This window comes from Rosa rugosa, chromosome 2 (genome assembly GCF_958449725.1).
Source record: "Rosa rugosa chromosome 2, drRosRugo1.1, whole genome shotgun sequence".
NCBI lineage: Eukaryota > Viridiplantae > Streptophyta > Magnoliopsida > Rosales > Rosaceae > Rosa > Rosa rugosa.
In genome coordinates this window covers 41,577,435-41,595,594 of record NC_084821.1, presented here as the reverse complement: position 1 = coordinate 41,595,594, position 18,160 = coordinate 41,577,435, and the positions used below count along the sequence as shown (strand labels likewise).

Below are 18,160 nucleotides of genomic sequence, written 5' to 3'. Positions count from 1 at the left end.
AGAAGAAGACTTTACACGCCATTGCCGTTTCCCTAGAAGGAAAGTAACCAAAAAGTATGACTCATCTCTTCTAACTAGGAGTCCAATGATGACGAGAATCTGTTGTCACGTGAGAAGCTTGATAAGTCATAGTTCGTATCGGTAAGATACGCAAGCCAACTAAAAAAAAAAAAAAATTGTTATCACGCAGTAAGTCTCTAGATTTTTGATTATGTAGCCCGAGATACAGTCACGCGACCTACATAATCAAGGGGGCTAATGTTGACACCCAAATTTCCAGCTAACAAGCCCAACTCATATTTTGAGGCAAATTACACCCGCAAACATCACGCCACGCACGTGGACCCAAGCCACATTCACGCACTTGGGGCTTACAAGAATGGGTGTGGTGTGGAAGGTAACGGAATTGCATGAGGCTCGTTATTAGTTTTAGGCTTGTTGATAATTTTGGACTTGGGACCAAAATTCATGCCCAACAGCCTAACTCTTAATACGGGTAAGTGAAGAAGAGAGAGAGCCCAAATCCTTTAGAACCAAACAAAATAGTAAATGCTAAACATAGGATTCTTGATCCTAGCTGCATAACATAATCCCATAATCCCAGCAACACAGCAGAAATCTTGGGATTGCAATCCCAGCAGCAGATTTCACGGCAGAAAATCTGCCAAACCTATTCCATAATCTTCTTTAGACAAAACCTGACAGATCAAGAGGCAATACAAAATCCAGTACATGCATTTAACCCAAGCCATCTCTTTACCCAGCAGTAGAGACCTTCCACCGAGATTCCTTTGGCTGCTAGAATTGCATATAAATAGCTACTGCTGTAACCAGGGGGAGGATGAGAAGGGGGTATGCTAGCAAGCTCTCTAGCATTTTTCTTCTGCCATGCTTCATCTCTCCCAAATCCACCTTTAGTTTTCCATCCTTTCCAATTCATATCCTACCCAAATCTCTTATTCTATCTACCTAAACCAATATGCCATCACTGCTGAGATCTCTTCTTCTGAAACTCATGCTTTTCTAGCTCCCACGCCACATGCATCTTGCCAAGCCTTTTTTGAAATGATCAACTCACTGCCGTGCATATACAAGGAGCTGCCGGGAAGAACACAACAGCAAGCTTCCTAGGATTCTCAGGTCTTTCGAAGTTTGTTGGGCCTAGTCTTCGCTAACTCAGATAAAGGGGCAAAGTTTTGGGTCCTTACCCATGAATATCCACTGCCGTACAACTCCGATCAAAAGTGCCCCTACAATTCTCAACATCGGTTACCCAGCTATGGCACTCGGACCCTGTTGAGTCCAATATGGGGAAGTCGAGCTTTGGCTCATTCGGCATCAAAAAGAGAAGGGGAAAAATAGATTAGTTTCAGAGTTAAAAACTTCCACGAAAACTAATAATAATAAGATTTCCGAGCTATGCTACCAAGAAATCTATTTCCAAGAATTTTTTGGATTAGATCGAAACAATGATGTTTATATGGTCATAAATCGATTGATGCTTACAGACGCTCTTAGTCTGAAGTCTTACTAACGCTCTTAGTTCGTTTAGCGTGAATCCCCACGATTCCGTTTTTCAAAGAATCGAACCCACGTTATAAGAAAGGTGGGATGTAGAAGAAGGGAGGTTGCAAGTCCCTAAGAAAAGAAAAGAATTTAAATACAGAAAGCAGGAACTTTAATCTTAAATACTTAATTGTTAATTTGGAGCTTGAAACCTTGAAAACTTGGAAGCTTGGTTGAGTTGGTGTCGTTGGAGGGTTTTGGATGGCTCGGTGGCTTGCCGGTTGTAGTGGACGGTTGCTGCCAAAGGTGAGGGCCGAGGGTGGCTCCTTGATGCGCGGGTGCGAGCCAGAAAAGCTCTAGCGACGCTAGCTGCAATGTGAAAGTGCTGCAGGGGCAAGAAAGGGCGCACGGGCGCGCTGTAGGGCAGGCACACAGGTGAGGATGGCAGTGGCGGTAGGGCTAGATGCAAGCAAAGCTCACAGTGAAGGATTTTCTGGTTTTGAGTTTTGTGGTTAGGGCTCGTGCTGATAACGTGTTTAAGGATATGAGAATTGAGAGAGGTTGATGAGAGAATTGTATATTCCACTATTGATAATATGAACCCTATATATAGGGATTAAAAAGTACATATTCTAATGATACAAGAAAAACTATTCCGAATATGACTAGGAATTCTAGAACCTTCTCTCCTATTACAATCATAGAACTAATCCTAGTTTGACAAGGCACACTAAAAGTCAACATTTTTCAACAAAAAGAAGATATATAACAAGGTTTAAGAAGTTTTGAAATATAAACGAATCCTTTCAGATTAGTATTCCATAAGATGATATTACTCTGTGTGTATGCCCACCCACATGCATATTATAATCAAACTATGAAAGTGTCCCCTGCAATTTTGGCTGCCTTTTTTCAAATGCATTCAAATAACAATATGCCAAATGTATATGTAAATCAAGGGTAAGTCTAAGGTGTGTTGATGTTTTCCATACATCAACTTTTTAATGAATATATATTAAATTACATTAGTTAGTGAAACCTGTTGTACAGGTCAACAGGTTGGATTTAGTTGATTTTTTGTAGACACAATTCTTGCATAGGAATCTAAAGGATTAACGTTTGAAATCCTTGAATTAGGTTATATACTAGTGTAAAATAGTAAAAATTCTCAAATTCTTAAAGTAAGGATGTCCTCTCTTGATCCTCCATATATTTATATATATGCCCGTTCTAGAGAGGACTAAGAATTTGAGGATTTTTACTATTTTACACTAGTATGAGACCCTAATTCAATGATTTCAACCGTTGATCCTTTAGATTCTTATGCAAGAATTGTGTCTACAAAAAATGTTGTATCAATTGAGCTTCTGTGAGTTGCAAAACTGGTTTAGTAGTTCTGGGGTGACTTGCTTTTGTAAGCATGTTCTTTCCTTAGCTCTATACTAGTCATTGTAACTTGACTAAGCCTGTATTAAGTTATGAAGTCTATGCAATTTCATGTGCACATTTTAGTAGCTGCTTCCTTGATTTTTGTTAATCTTGTAATTGAATAAGTAATGATGGTCCAAGTGGGAGAATGTAAGAATGATTTTGTGGACTCATCATTATTTATATAAAGAGAAAAATTCAGTTACCGTCCCCAAACTATTTTGCCAAGGCCAATTTGATACCCGAACTCTCAAAAGTATCAATGTGATACCCAAAGACCTAAATTGGTATCAACGTGATACTTCCATCAAAATTTTCAGACGGCGCCGTCTGTTTGCTGACGTGGCAAGCACGTGGATCCAAAAAAAAAAAGTGAAATGACCAATTTACCCCTTCTTTTTTTTTTTTTAGAAAAAGTCATCTATCGTCCCCAAACTATTTTGCAAAGACCAATTTGATGTCCAAACTCTCAAAAGTATCAATGTGATACCCAAAGACCTAAATTGGTATCAACGTGATACCTCCGTCCAAAATTTCTGACAGCGCCGTATGTTTGCTGACATGACAAGCACGTAGGTCCCAAAAAAAGTGAAATGACCAATTTACCTTTTTTTTTTTTGTTAATTCATTTTTTTCCTTTTCTTTTCATTTCTTTTTCTTCCTTCTTCTTCTGGGATTTCCTTCTTCTTCTTCTTCTTAGGGTTTTGCGGCGCCAAGCAGCTTGGGCATTGAAGCGATTGACCCGATACCGGTCGAAGAACCTGTTGGTGCTAAGATGATCAACGACCCGTCGGCGTAAATTGGGGCCGCCGAGTTGTTGAGCGAGACGAGGCGTTCAGCCGGAAGGTACCGTGAGAGAGTGGCCGTCGAGGCGGAGTATGTAAGGTCTTCGAATGGAAGGCAGTCCAATTCTAGGGATGCCATTTTAGCTATTCTTCTTCTTCTTCTTCTCTCTCCTCCTCTCTCTCTCTCTCCTCTCCTTCTCCTCCGCCCAAACCATCACTAACGCCGCCGAGATCCTCTCCAATTCCTGCTACAAATCCATCTCGGCGGCGTTACTGATGGTTTAGGCGGAGGAGAAGGAGAGGAGAGAGAGAGAGGAGGAGAGAGAAGAAGAAGAAGAATAGCTAAAATGGCATCCCTAGAACTGGACCGCCTTCCATTCGGAGACCGTACATACTCCGCCTCGACGGTCACTCTCTCACGGTACCTTCCGGCTGAACGCCTCGTCTCGCTCAACAGCTCGACGGCCCCAATTTACGCGGACGGGTCGTTGATCATCTCAGCACCAGCAGGTTCTTCGACCAGTATCGGGTTCGATTGGAAGCTTCAGCCCCAAGCTGCTTGGCGCTGCGAAACCCTAAGAAGAAGAAGAAGAAGAAGAAGAAGGAATCACGTTGATACAAATTTAGGTCTTTGGGTATCACATTGATACTTTTGAGAGTTCGGGTATCAAATTGGACTTGGCAAAATAGTTTGGCGACAGTAGATGAATTTTTCTATAAAAAAAAAAGGGTAAATTTGTCATTTCACTTTTTTTTGGGACCCACGTGCTTGCCACGTCAGCAAACAGACGGCGCCGTTAGAAAATTTTGACGGAAGTATCACGTTGATACCAATTTAGGTCTTTGGGTATCACATTGATACTTTTGAGAGTTCGGGTATCAAATTGGCCTTGGCAGCATAGTTTAGGGACGGTACCTGAATTTTTCTCTTATATAAAGTAACTACAATAACAAGCTAATGACTTAAGAATAAGGGGTTTTGTCCATTTACCCCATTTCTAGGGATTTTTTTCTCCCTTACCCCATTAAGTTTTTTTAATTCCCTCTTACCCAATACACTCTAAGGGAGTCTTCCCTAATACCCCATTAAGATTTTTTTTTTGTTTTTAATTTTTTTTTAATACCATTTTACCCCTCACCCCTTTGTTACTTAGAGAGAGAGAGAAAATGGAAGAGAGAGAAACTATAGGAGACTTCGCCGAAGCTCGTCACCGGCCGCCGGAATCCCGTCACCGGTCGCCGGAATCCGGTCACCGGTCGCCGGATTCCGGCCAACTTTCGCCGGATTCCGGTCACCGGCTGCCGCCCACCGGAAATTGCTGAAAATCTCACCGGAAAGTTTTGTTGCCCCCAATAGACATCTATTGCCCCCTAATAGACATCTATTGGCCCCCAATAGACGACTATCAGCCATGTATTGCCCCTCAATAGACGACTATCAGCCATGTATTGCCCCCGAGTAGACGTCTATTGCCCCCCAATAGACGTTTAGATATTGCCCCAAATAGACATCTATTGCCCCCCAATAGACGTCTATCAGCCATGTATTGCCCCTCAATAGACGTCTATTGCCCCCCAATAGACATCTATTGCCCCCCAATAGATGTCTATTGTCCCCCAATAGAACTTTCAGTTGTCAGAATATGAACTAATCTCCCTAAATTTAGACAAATAAAACTTTGTTTAAATAAAAAAATGAAGAGATTATATCAATTTAAAAACGTCTATTGGCCCCCAATAGACGCCTATTGCCCCCCAATATACTCTTAACCACTACTACAGAAATGGGCTTTGTAGACACCCAACTAAAAGATACAAAGACAGTTTTTTATTTAACTGTCCTTATAACTTAATAAGGACGTCGCGTTTTAATTTTTTACAATCTTCCGTGTTTTTCCCTTAAGCGCAGTGTAGTAGCGGAAGTCTAGGTCGTCATTTCTGAAACCACAACAAAAAAGATAAAACACTATTCACTCCCTAGAAAATCACTCTCGCGTTCTGCTCTCTCTCTCTCCCCTCAAATCTCTTCTGTCTCTCCTCCCAAATCTTTCCTTTGCCTAGCCTCCTCCATCTTCGATATCACCATGACCTTGGACACCACCATCGGCCTATTCGATGTCCTCCAACACGCCAAGTATCCCGATAACACTGTGTTCAACCTCATCACTACGCACCATCGCCGGGACGACCTCCACCACTTCGACTGTAACCTCGTGAAGGGCAAGATCTCATACTCCGGCGTTGACCAGCCTCTCAGCTATGCGCGAATCTAGCTGCCTAATCTATGGTATCCATCTGATTTAGGGTTTCTAATCCATGTTATAGAATTTGTTTTTTAATTCATGATTGTATGATAATTTCAGCTGTTTGGATTGCAAATTTGAGTTATGGGTTTCGTCATTCTTGTTTCTTATTCTTAAATTGAGGTCTGATTCATTCAATTTTGACTTGAGATGGCTTGTTTTCAAGATTTTGTCAGTTTGTCAGTTTTGCTTCAAATCTGGGTTCTTCTATAATATATTCTACTATAAATGGATTCTAAGGGAGCTAATATTGAATTTGAATTTTAATATTTTTAAAAGATTGTGGGGCTTTCTATTTCTGAAAATTTGTATTTCTTTCGAATTCGGCAGTTGCTTTGCCATAGGCACAAAGGATGGCTTCAAAGTATTCAATTCTAATACAGGGAGACTCTGCTATGAACGAGGCAAGTTATCCAATTTATTTACTCCTTGTAATTTTTGGAATTAACAACTGTGGTTTACAATTTAATTAATTTATTTTTGGTTAGCTATTGGCGCTTTCGCTATTGTTGAAATGCTATTTAGCTCTAGTCTTCTTGCCATTGTTGGAGCTGGTGAAGAGGTATGTTATTTTTGCATCAATTTTTTTATCAGTAGAATCTGTTTCTTTTGAAAATAAGTATGTATGTTGTTTCACTTCTAGCACCAAATATTTACTTATGGTTTACTCTTTTATTAATCATATGACATTCTCACTGCCACAGCCATCTTTATCTCCGCGTCGTCTCTGTTTGTTCAATACAACAATTGGAACTGCTCTTCGAGAATTGAACTTTTTGACTTCAATACTTTCCGTTCGTATGAATAGGAAAAGGTAAACCATTTGACTGGTAATGATCTTTTGCTACCAGTTTTTCTTGGTTATCAAAATATCCTTTGCATTGATGTTTAATGCTTATCCATTCTTTTACTTGTTAACAAAATATGCGTTTCTAGTCTAGATAGTTGCCATATTTTGCATTTTGGCTCTTGTTGACAACTGTTAGGACTTTTGCTATTTAGTAATTAACCTTTCCCAGGAGTATCATGGTTATCCTGCTCCATCTTTTTATGAAATAATGGATTATTTCCAATTACTTGTTTTATACGTTTTTCTTCCCTTTATGGTTCTTCGACATGCATCAATGAGAACGTATAGATTATGTGTCTCTGCAGAGTACTTGCACTTCTAGAGTTCCCTCTTTTACAGGAATTTGATGTTCACCACTTTGTACTAAAATGTGTCTACTTTGGTTTCTGTATCTTGCAGCTCCCTGCTATAATTTCTCTAGGCTTAACTTGAGTAATCCCTCCCCTTGTCTCTTACTCAAGATCAAATAATGCATTTGTTTCAGGTAATGTTTCTTTCCAGACTTATTTTCAATTTTTCATATACCTTGTCTTCTATTTAACAATAAACAATTATGTTCCTTCCTACAGTATTTGTATATTAGCAAACATAGTCATTTCTGTGCCCTTTGTTACGTCAACAGCAGCACTTAATTGGTAGTGTATTACTGTATAACAGATAATATGTTTCTTTTTTCAGATTTTAAACTATATAATTATGGATGGGAACTTGGTTTGCCCTGCAAAGATGGGAAGATCTGTAGCTGTAGGTAATCCAGAGCTCTTGTTTTTCTTAATAGGTCTATGCTTGTCTTATACTTGTTTTTGTGGATTGTGGATTCATGCTATGTTAGTTATATGTATATGGCCTATACGATGCGTTTATGAAAGTTGCATTTTGGGAATTTATTACTTATGTGACTTATCTTTGTTCAGTGGAAATAACTATTTGAATGCTTAGTGGCAACACATAGGAGCTTATAGGTGCCATGCAAAACTCATTATTACAATTTAGCCTTTTTACAAGATATATATGAAGAAACTTCTGCTTTTGCTTGCAGACATTTATAATCTAAGTGAGAAATCGTCTTTGGAGTTGAGACCATTCATTAAGGCTGTTTGAAAGTTGCAATGTTTTCACTAGGTATGTAACTATCTAAAGGCATGACTAATACTATTAGTTTTCTTGCTCGTTTGCTTTCTTATACTGAAGAAGTTAATCTGATTGCTTACTGCTTCTATCTTGTCCAGAAGTGCAATCTCCAGAAAACCTATTACAACTCATTTTTTATTTTACAGACTCTAAAACAACTTAAATTTACACTTGTTGGTACTTCAAAATGTGACATATTATCATCAACACTTATTTTTCTTTACTATTTTATTGATTTTTACAGTTCAAGAGTCGAGACGAATTCATGGACATCCACAATGAATACGCTGTGGGTTGAACTTGTATAGTTAGATTATTGTTAGTAGTTATTTATTGAATCGTTAGTTATTGCTTAATAACTTTGTGCTCATTGTATTGTATTTTAGTTATAATAGATACATTGGTCACTAGTCTTGTACTAAATTATGTATATTTTAATTTTTTTTTTGTGTCATGTAAAAGATACAAGGACGTCTTTTCTACGTCCTAATAGACATTAGATGACGTTTGTATGAGATACGAGGACGTTTTTCTTGTGTCCTTTTAGATATTAAATGACGTTTTTTTGAGTTATAATGACGTTTTTTTAGTGTCATTGTAGACATTAGAAGACGTTTGAAAATAGAAACAAGGACACTTTTTCAACGTCCTTGTAGACATTTAAGGACGTTTTTTGAACGTCCTAAAAGATGACTTACTATGACTCCTTGATAGATGACGTTTTTTTCGAGCGTCCTTAAAAGTTTTTAAGGACGTTTTTTGAATGTCCTTAAATCCATTTTTTGTAGTAGTGAACACACTTCTATTGCCTCAGATGATCTTAAAATTGATGAATCAGAATCCCCAAGTTTACCGCAGTCAGCCTGGCAAAATAAATAAGCAACATTATGCAGTGCTAAATTGATAATCACAAGTTCACAACAATAAGTAGTGATCAGACACAAGGGTGGTTTTTTTCAAGACAAAATAAAAGTTCGAGGAAAAAACCTAGAGTACAAGCCCTTGTATAGGATATTTCTTGTTGGAAAAAATAAAGTGCAATTTTGTGAGTTCCACAGCCGATGGAGACCCAACTTGCAAAGTTTGGATTCCATTTCGCAAAAGCTAAAGGAGGATAACACAAATCTATGAGGTTTCACTTTCACCAAAACCAACTGTCAATAACGGCCTCAAGAAAATCAAATCCACTCTGACTGGCTAATGGCCAATGCAGAATTGGAACCCATAATAGAGATTGCAATATCATCATCTCAATACGAAATTACTATCCAATGTATAATCAGTTTCACATTGTAACCAATGAGCACAAACCTTATACGATCCATTATCCATGTACCCAAAGCTCTGATCGAAATCAGTGAATCCATAGGCCACTGTGGAACAGACCCAGCTGCAGAACCACCAGCAAAAGACATCCCAGCTACACTCGACGGCGCCACTTTGCATTCCTCCGCCAATTGAATGTTCGCTTCACATTTCGACACAGCCCCAGAGTCCGATTTGACAGAAGAAGACGACCCAGCAACACCACCGCCGCCACCATCAGACCCAGGTTGATCGGGCTCCGGCCCAACTTTAATTCCGGTCAGCAAAACCTCCGGTGACCGGAAACAAAACTATTCACAGTGAGGTATTATAGCAACATCACACTTCCTACACAGCAGAGCTCTATCCTCCAAACAGAAAAAAATACCCAACCGCCTCCAAAATTGCGACCACCGATCCACCAACATCGGCGATGATCGATGGAGCCGGATCTGCGCCTTCACCAAGAATCACCTCCATCGACGTCATCGTCGTCCTCGTTTCGCCGCCGGCCATCTAGACCAGAGAACGGAGCTGAAGGCCGTGCAGTGGCTCGAAGCGTGAGCGTGAGAGAGAGAGAGAGAGAGAGAGAGAGGAGAGAAGGGCGGGTAGTTGTAATTCATTAATTAGACTAAGGGTAAATTTGTTATTTCAATTTAAATTGGGTTAGTGGGAATAAAAATCTGTTGCTGGGGTAAGTGGGATAACTTTGGCTCATTTTGGGGCTTTTGGTCAAGGACCCTAAGAATAAAGTACTAAAATTACTTTTTTTTTTGTTAAAATTACTTAAAGATTCTAATCCTGTTACAATATGGACATTGTATCTGTATCTATATTTATTATGAAAACTTAATATACTTAATATCAAGTAATGTATAATATAGATCGATGATCATTCAAAATTAGATCACACAAATTACTTCTTTCTCATCATATAATAACCTCTAACCGGGATAGGTCAGAGGTTATTATATGATGAGGAAAAGTAATTTGTGTGATCTAATTTTGTAACCGGGATAGGTCAGAGGTTAATATATGATGAGGAAAAGTATTTAACCTTGATTGAGTTTTACCACTAGAAATCGTTCAGTTGCTCTGTGCGAACTTATTGAGAAAATCACCAATTGATCTTGTTGATTCACTTGCATTAACACTGGTTGACTCACCGTTAAAACTGTGCATTCCTTATATTAGTAAGATTTGAATCCGTGACAATTGTAAAAAAAATTATCTTAATTCTTGATTTTTTTTTATTCACCCTACATTATTCAAGAAACTAAAAGAAACAAACTAATTGGGGGAAGACCGCAACTCAACCGCAGAAGATGCCATTGCCTCTGCTTCCACCACCTGCAGCGTGCCATTTGCTTCAGTATCCATCAGTTCCTCCATAGGAGGTTCCTCGCCCAGATCAATCACTCGCCGTCTCAACTATTTGTGAGTACATATGTCCATTTCCCATAGAAGATGAAGTGGGGATTCACTCCCCTAAACTAAATCATATCAATTGAAACAAACGTTTTTTCTTTTGATGACATCAATTGCAACGCGCTTTTGTTTCCTGCATTTCGAGTTTGGGTTGCGGATGCGCCACAATGGCTATCCCATGCACTTAGAACTGATGTAACTATCTAAATTGCGTATTAATACAATTCATTTCTTTTTTCCCAAAAAAAAAAAAAAAAAAAAGAACTCCACTTACACCAGGTAACAATCTCCAAGACAAGAGAGAAGCAATCCTTGTTGGTCTATTTCTTACTCATATGATACTGAATGCAACCTACAGTTCCATATTTAGCAATTCCTTGTCACAAAAAATCAGAAGGTTCAACACAAATCCCCCATTCAAATCAATTTAAGGTATTAAAATTCTAAAAACATTCCAAACTTTACCAAGTTCAATTTTATAAAAGAATTATCATACTCACTAAACTTCCATCTTCATCCGTCAAAAACCCCTTCCACTATAATCAAAGGGTCTGCTGTAAACATCCTCGGCGCTGTCCTTACACTCATATTCCTCATAACTTGCTGAAGTTGACAATGGATTAGTACCGGCGTTCAAAGCAGCAATTTGTATAATGTTCTCTATCTGTTTCACCACTTCCCCCATTCTTGGTCTTTTATCCCTTAATTCTTCTACACAAGACATTGCCAAATCCACAAACATTTCTACACCTTTCAGCTCTGTTCCTAAACCAATGAATGGATCAAGAATGTCATCAAGGTTGTACAAATCTTTCGACTTATCCATTGTCATCTGTACCACTCTCACTATATAATTCCCTTGCATTATTGGCCTTCTAGCAGTTAGCAGCTCCAACATTACCACGCCAAAGCTATACACGTCGCTCTTGTCAGTCAACTGTTGAGTCATATAATATTCAGGATCCAAGTAGCCCTATAATCATGGAAAACCACAGTTCAGTTATATTTAAGGTACTATTGTAATAATTTCTACATTGAATTATTTTTGCGAGGGGAGTTAAAAGAGTTTCTACTGACCAGTGTCCCTTTAACTTGAGTAGATAAGTGGTCCATTCCACTATCAGTAATTGACTTGGAGAGACCAAAATCAGCAACTTTTGCATTTAAATCTTTATCGAGTAATATGTTGTTTGATTTGATGTCCCGGTGTATGATGGTTGGGTTTGCATGTTCATGAAGATATGCCAGACCTCTCCCTGCACCAAGTGCTACTTGAAGTCTTCTCATCCAGTCCAACCTGATTCCGGACTTCCCTGAACCAAGATACAAATGAATCAAGAAGTGTTTCTGATAACAGAGTAAAATATATACTTTCCCTTCTATAACAAGCTTTGTAAAGTGCAAGTGCATGGAATACCTGATAGGCTGTCCCTCAAATCACCATTTGGAACATACTCATATACCAATATTTGTTCCCCTTGCTCAAAACAAAAACCTACAAGGCCAACAAGATTCTTATGATGTACTCGTGATAGGAGCTCAACCTCGGCTTTGAACTCAACTCCTCCCTGCATAGATTCCCGTTTAGCTCTTTTAATGGCAACCATTTGCCCTGTTGGAAGAATTCCCTTATACACCTGTAAAATGTTTCCAAAAGTCATATATAGTGTAGTGATATGTTTGATTAAGTCTCTATAATAATGAAAGATGATCAAAGGTAACCTGGCCATAACCCCCAGATCCAATATCTTTTGCTTCCGAAAAACCATCGGTGCATTTCTTGAGCTCTTCAAATGAGAACAATCTTGCTCCTTTTAGTTGAGGACCACTAGCACTGCTATTTGAAATCCCTGTCTGCTGCATTTTTACAAAATTAACTCAATAAAATTACCCCCTTCATCAGTAAGTCACAAAACAAACTGTGTCAAGTCCTCTAACTACTTTTTAAGTTATTGATGGCTTACCAAAAGGATCGATCCACTCAATGACTCATCTGCTTTTCTCTTCTGGTGGAGAGCATAAAGCCCTACAAAGACTAATAATGAAAGGAGCACAGAACCACCAATTGCCGTTCCAATTATCACGCCCTTGTTTGATCCTGTAGGCACCATAAAATGATGAGAGATAGAAAGAAGTATAGATATAAATGTGGTTTTCATATTTACCTCCAGAGTTGGTGTAAAGAACAAGAAAAGAGTAGGGTCCAAAAGAATTTGGACGTCCCTCTAGAGTCTGGTTGCTAATAACAGATGTAATCGCTGAACTTTCTGTTTGGTTGAAGCTAACTTGATCACCGGATGGGAAAATTTCTATGATAATTTCAAGTTGATAAGATGAGCTCCAGCTCGGATGACTCAGTGAAACTGAATCCACAGGAAGGTTTTTGGACTGAAAAGATCTTGTGAGATTGTCTGAGAGAGCTTTGTAATAATTGACGTCATCCAAGTTTGAGAAAGAAACAAATAAGAAGACTAGAGTCCGTGTATAGGGAGATGCACATTTACAGTTGGGGGAAGCAACCTGGCCGGAACTACAGGCAGCACAATTACTTGGTGTAGTTGAAATTGAGGAATTAGGAGGAGAAACATTGCAGTAGTTCTTTGCCATGTTATTCTGACTCCCCTCACAAATTGGATTGTCAACTAGACTGCAAAAGATGAATGATTACTTTTAATACTATGACAAGAAAATAACTGGTTAGTCTTTAGAGAGTTGATATTTCAGTATCCAGCATCCTAAAGAAAAGGAAACACTAAATATGCATACTATTTCTTACATCAATGTGTAGTTGGATCCCTCATCAATTGGTGCAAGATAAGCAATGTTGTTCTTCTGCAGATCAATTAGGTTCAATTGGTCGCCATAATTTGTTCCAATATCCAATGTACCATTGAGACTGTTGTTCTTCAGTATCCTATAGCAGGTCATATGATCATCACTGTAACTATACAACCGTATATAAGTTGCATAAATGAAATTTTATCCTTGTTCTCTTCTTTAGAGCTGAGCCAACTTCAAAACTAAGTCATTTAGATTCATGAAACATCCATTACAGTGAGTGTGGTGCTACTAAATGTCATTATGATATACTCACACTGTCTCCAAATTTTGAAGGCTGAAAAGGGCTTGAGGGACTTGTCCCTGAAGTCCTGTGTTTTCCATCATTCTGCCACAGAGGGTTGATAGGTATGTTAATTTTGAGCACTTGATTATTGTGTTCTGATCAATGACATTTCATACTCGCAAGCACAAAGGTATGTATATAGAGGAGGAATGAAGCATACAATGTTGTCAAGAACTTCAAGGTTGAAAACCAATTAGGAATATCTGACGCATCAAAAGTATTATTGCTCATATCCCTGCAGATTAAAATTTCATAAGCCATGACTTGAACAGTTTTCTTTATAAGAAAAAACTAATTGATAGCTAATTCTGTAAAAACACAGTAGTTGGTACTTACACATAGTTGAGGGAATCCATGAGAGTAAGGTTGGGCACCGGGCCAGTCAGCTTATTGTTGGACAAGTGCCTGAAAACATATTACAAATAGCTTACAGTTCAAAACTGTACTGAAATAGATGTTAATTATTTATCTGGTATGCCCCTCATACTTACAGTTCAGACACATTTGTAAGATTTCTGAGGCTCGTAGGTACAGACCCACTTAATGAATTTCTATCAAGGCGTCTGCACCAAAACAAGAAAAGTTTTCAGTACTCAATAACTATATAGACCACATCTGTAATAGCCTTGGTATAAATTCACTCGAGGATATGAAATATTTACTCACACTGCCTCCAGAGTTTTCACAAGTCCAAGTGTGGAAGGGATGCTGCCAGTGAAATTATTTCTGTCAAAAATCCTGCACAGAAAAAAGAACTGGATCAGATGAAATTGATGTGTTTCCTTTGGCAGTTCAGAATTGGAATTTTCCAAATGAAAACGAAAAAAAAAAATTAGCTTTGATTCCTAAGTTTTTATGTCAATGACTTTTCATTTAGTTAGAAATGCTGTTTGAAACTGAAATGTGCGGTAAGGACTAAGGAAAGACAATTAGAAATGCAACGCATATAAACATGAACTCATACATTTCCTGTTCTATTCTGCAGATTGTATTAATCATTCCCATATTTCAAGTTTCTCCTCTAGAAAATGAACGCTTTAACATACAACACTTACAAATGTATCAGAGGCATATTTGAGCTGAACAGTTGAGGTGGAATGCTGCCCGAGAGCTGGTTATTAGAAAAATGACTGTATTTAAAGAAAATACAGAAAGAATCAGAAGGACATAAATTGGAAAGAACAATGCCAAGGTACCATGTAAATGTTTAAGTTAAAATGACTAACAAGAGCGGGCTTACAAGTGCTTTGTTTTATTTAACATATCAAGACCAGGTGCAGTCCCATTAGAGACTGGAATGGAATCCCCAAGCATGTTGTCCGATATGTCCAGAAAGACAAGATTGGCTAGATTGCCAATGGAGGGTGGAATTGGACCACTAAATCTATTGTTTTTCAGAGATCTGCAGTAGCATACAAATCAAGAGTTCCGGAATTACTACATATCAGCCTAACATATAATTACAAGAAAAAGGAGAGCAGGGGATCAAAAATTTGGAAACTTTACAGATAAGAAAGTTGCTTTAAAGATCCTATTGTAGCTGGAATAGGACCAGAGAATCTGCAACCATCCAGGATTCTGGTATGCAACAAAATTTGTTAGGAGGATAAACAATCACATAGATACAAATATTTACTCTACTGGAGAAATCATAGATTTTCTTTTACACGGTTTTTAGTTTGGTCAAGTTTCCAATTGATGCTTGAAGTTGTCCCTTCAGGTCCTCGTTGAAAGCCAGATTCCTATACGAAAAATGATGATCAATGAGTTAACAAAACAAGGAATGGACAAATCTATTACCAATGACTATTAGAGGATGAAGCAACTGGTTAAAGTAGTTACCATAATTCTACTAATGATGATAAATTATTCAAACTAGTCAGTGCCTAGATACTCCTGGGTTGTGGTAAACTTCCTCTCCTTTTTTTTTTTTTTGGCAAATGATAAACAACTACTTGAAAATTGTAGAACAGAACTTACAGAATCTGTAGCTCAGATAACGTCTCGATATCACTAGGTAGCCCGCCTTTCAAACCCATGTCTGCCAACGTTCTGAAATTAAAAGCAGACAAATCAATAAAAAAAACATGGATGCAGGCAAATATATGAGCATTAAATAAGGTGGAAACAGATCAGGAACATACATAGCAGTAATCCGTGAATTGGTGCAAGTAATACCATCCCAGTTGCCACAAGGATCTGAACCAACCCAACTTGGAGGGTTTATGCCCCATTCGCCCCTGAGTGTCATAATAGCATTATCTGCATCAGATTCTTTCCATTAGTTTAGTTTTTCAATGAACGAAGAATGACTTGAGGAATTTACAAATTACGTTATACAACTCTAATGTTAATCCAAACTCATGAGTGTTACTTAAGACAACTGTCTTGTTAACAAGAAGCAGGCACATCTATAAAATGGCTACTTGGCTAGCACTGTATAAGTTCAAACTATGGAAATGCAGAAAGATCCTAATGAAGAAAGCTAAAGAAGAAAGATTGATAGCCTGTCTTAAACCTATCAACAAAAAGTGATTGACTACATGATGGAAAGATTAAATAGGTAGCTTGAAGTTGGATAAAACTTACACTCCTGAACAGTTCCCTCTGCTGCAATAACAAAAAATGGGATTAACACGAGCAGCCGTAATACTTGAGTGGCTCGATCCATTACTTTATGGAAAATGGGCATCAAAACCTTCTTTCATCACCTTACCAGCCCAACTTTTGTTGTGTAGAACAATCTAGGAAGAAGTAATTCAGGTGGAGCATATTTAAACCTTTCAGATATCGACCTCCGGACAGTCCATGGTCAAACTTGTAACAAACGGAACCATCCATAGTTGAATCAAGTGGTCCAACAATTATATAATAAGTTGGAAATAAAAAGGGTCCGAGGTATTACCGAACATGACAGAAATGGAAACAGCATGAGAAGGATGATCTTGAATAAGTCATCCCCAGAAAGATAGTTATTAGTAAATCCTTAATATTGAATTGGTAGTCATTATCTTTACGTTGTCATCATCTCAGAAACAATCAAATGAAGCAAATCAAAATTAACAACTACAGCGCCAACAATTATTAATTTAGTCCTAGATATGTCGGGGATGATGTAAATGTTGACGTGAATACAACACGACTCAACCAAGTTAATCCAGAAGATTAGTTGATTGATATTGCAACCGTTAGTAAAAAATTCTAGGCCCCAGCCAATTAAGAAGGCCTAGTTAACCTCATAATTTTTTTTTTTTTTTGAAAGGGTGAATTTTCTTTTTTTGAATAGCGGAGTTGTATCCCATGCTCATGGTATTAGGCAGACACAAAATTGCTTGCTTCCACCATTTTCCTTTTACTGATTCGTCTGCTTTTTATTTCAGAACATTGGCAGACATGGGTTTGAAAGGTCGGCTATTTGTTAAATAGTGACAAGTGTGGCTCATGGCCTACCATTATACCGATATTGTCCTAACTTAACCACCCGTTACCCGTTAGGTGTGGGGTTTTAATCACAAAAGGCCTCGGTATAATTAGGTAAGAACCACCTACTTATAAGTTATATTTTCTTTTGTGGGATCTTTTACACTATCCAGGGAAATTGAATCGTTGTCTGAGCTAAAGATTTTGCAAGTCTTCTCCTTTTCAATTTTTAATTTGGTATGATCACCACAATCTCGGATTGTCTGGGCACTAAACTGGCAGATTTGAGTAAAAAAGGTGGAGACTACGAACTTACATAGCAGTAATCTGGGAATTGGTGCATTCAATACCTTCCCAGTTGCCACAAGGATCTGATCATCTGAACCATTCCAACTTGGAGGTTTAATGCCCCACTCATGCTGGAGTCCCGTAATAGCATTAACTGCATCAAGATTCTTTCCATCAGTTTAGTTCTTCAGCAATGAGCTGAGACTGACTTGAGGAATTCACAATATTACATTCTATAACTCAATGTTAATCGAAACTCTTGAGTGCTACATAAGACAACTGTCTTATGGACAAGAAGCAAGTACATCAACAAAATGGCGAGTACTGAACAAGTTTAAACTATGGAAATGCAGAAAGGTGCTATCAAGCTAGCTGAAGAAGAAATATCAATAGCCTGTCATAAACCTATGAACTAAATTGTTGGATAAAACTCACACTCCTGAACAGTTCCCTCTGCTGCAATGACAAAGAATGGGATTAACAGGAATTGCCGAAACACACGAGTGGCAAAACCCATTACTTTATGCCTTTATGGCAAATGGGCATCAAAACCTTCTTAGTCACCTTACTAGCCAACTTTTGCTGTGTAGAA

General features: G+C 38.3%; 1 protein-coding gene and 1 long non-coding RNA gene across 11 annotated transcripts; one reads left to right on the top strand and one right to left on the bottom strand.

Moving 5' to 3' along the window:
• The first annotated feature begins 5,496 nt into the window (after nt 1-5,496).
• Nucleotides 5,497-8,522, top strand: LOC133729075 (uncharacterized). Of its 9 annotated transcripts, none has more exons than XR_009856221.1 (7): nt 5,497-6,006; nt 6,353-6,584; nt 6,727-6,836; nt 7,272-7,356; nt 7,551-7,616; nt 7,912-7,994; nt 8,248-8,522. It is a non-coding gene; the product is annotated as an uncharacterized LOC133729075 (long non-coding RNA). The 9 variants fall into 9 exon arrangements; XR_009856215.1 differs by having other exon boundaries at nt 7,551-7,620; XR_009856218.1 differs by adding an exon at nt 7,787-7,834 and having other exon boundaries at nt 7,551-7,620; nt 7,912-8,522.
• Nucleotides 8,523-11,134: 2,612 nt separating this feature from the next.
• Nucleotides 11,135-18,144, bottom strand: LOC133733942 (leucine-rich repeat receptor protein kinase HPCA1-like). 2 transcript variants are annotated; one of them, XM_062161600.1, is made up of 20 exons: nt 18,004-18,144; nt 16,450-17,722; nt 16,005-16,122; nt 15,841-15,912; nt 15,528-15,602; nt 15,367-15,438; nt 15,101-15,262; nt 14,916-14,990; nt 14,527-14,598; nt 14,352-14,423; nt 14,197-14,265; nt 14,021-14,095; nt 13,831-13,902; nt 13,513-13,680; nt 12,902-13,383; nt 12,701-12,834; nt 12,459-12,593; nt 12,154-12,373; nt 11,814-12,049; nt 11,135-11,709 (listed from the first exon to the last, which is right to left on the bottom strand). In XM_062161600.1, the coding sequence occupies exons 2-20, from the start codon at nt 16,550-16,552 to the stop codon at nt 11,257-11,259; spliced, it is 2,865 nt and encodes a 954-aa protein (XP_062017584.1). In that variant the 5' UTR covers nt 16,553-17,722; nt 18,004-18,144; the 3' UTR covers nt 11,135-11,256. The 2 variants fall into 2 exon arrangements, with proteins under 2 accessions (XP_062017584.1, XP_062017585.1); XM_062161601.1 differs by lacking the exons at nt 16,005-16,122; nt 16,450-17,722; nt 18,004-18,144 and having other exon boundaries at nt 15,530-15,602; nt 15,841-15,909.
• Between the last annotated feature and the right edge of the window lie 16 nt (nt 18,145-18,160).

Bases quoted from the DNA above. Each gene is read 5' to 3' on its own strand.
- LOC133733942 (XM_062161600.1), bottom strand. From the start codon at position 16,552: ATGCCCATTTTCCATAAAGTAATGGATCGAGCCACTCAAGTATTACGG. The intron at 15,603-15,840 runs GTAAGTTCTGTT...TTTTTCGTATAG, and splicing joins TTATCTGAGCTACAGATTCT to GAATCTGGCTTTCAACGAGG. The intron at 14,096-14,196 runs GTAAGTACCAAC...TTTAATCTGCAG, and splicing joins ATGGATTCCCTCAACTATGT to GGATATGAGCAATAATACTT.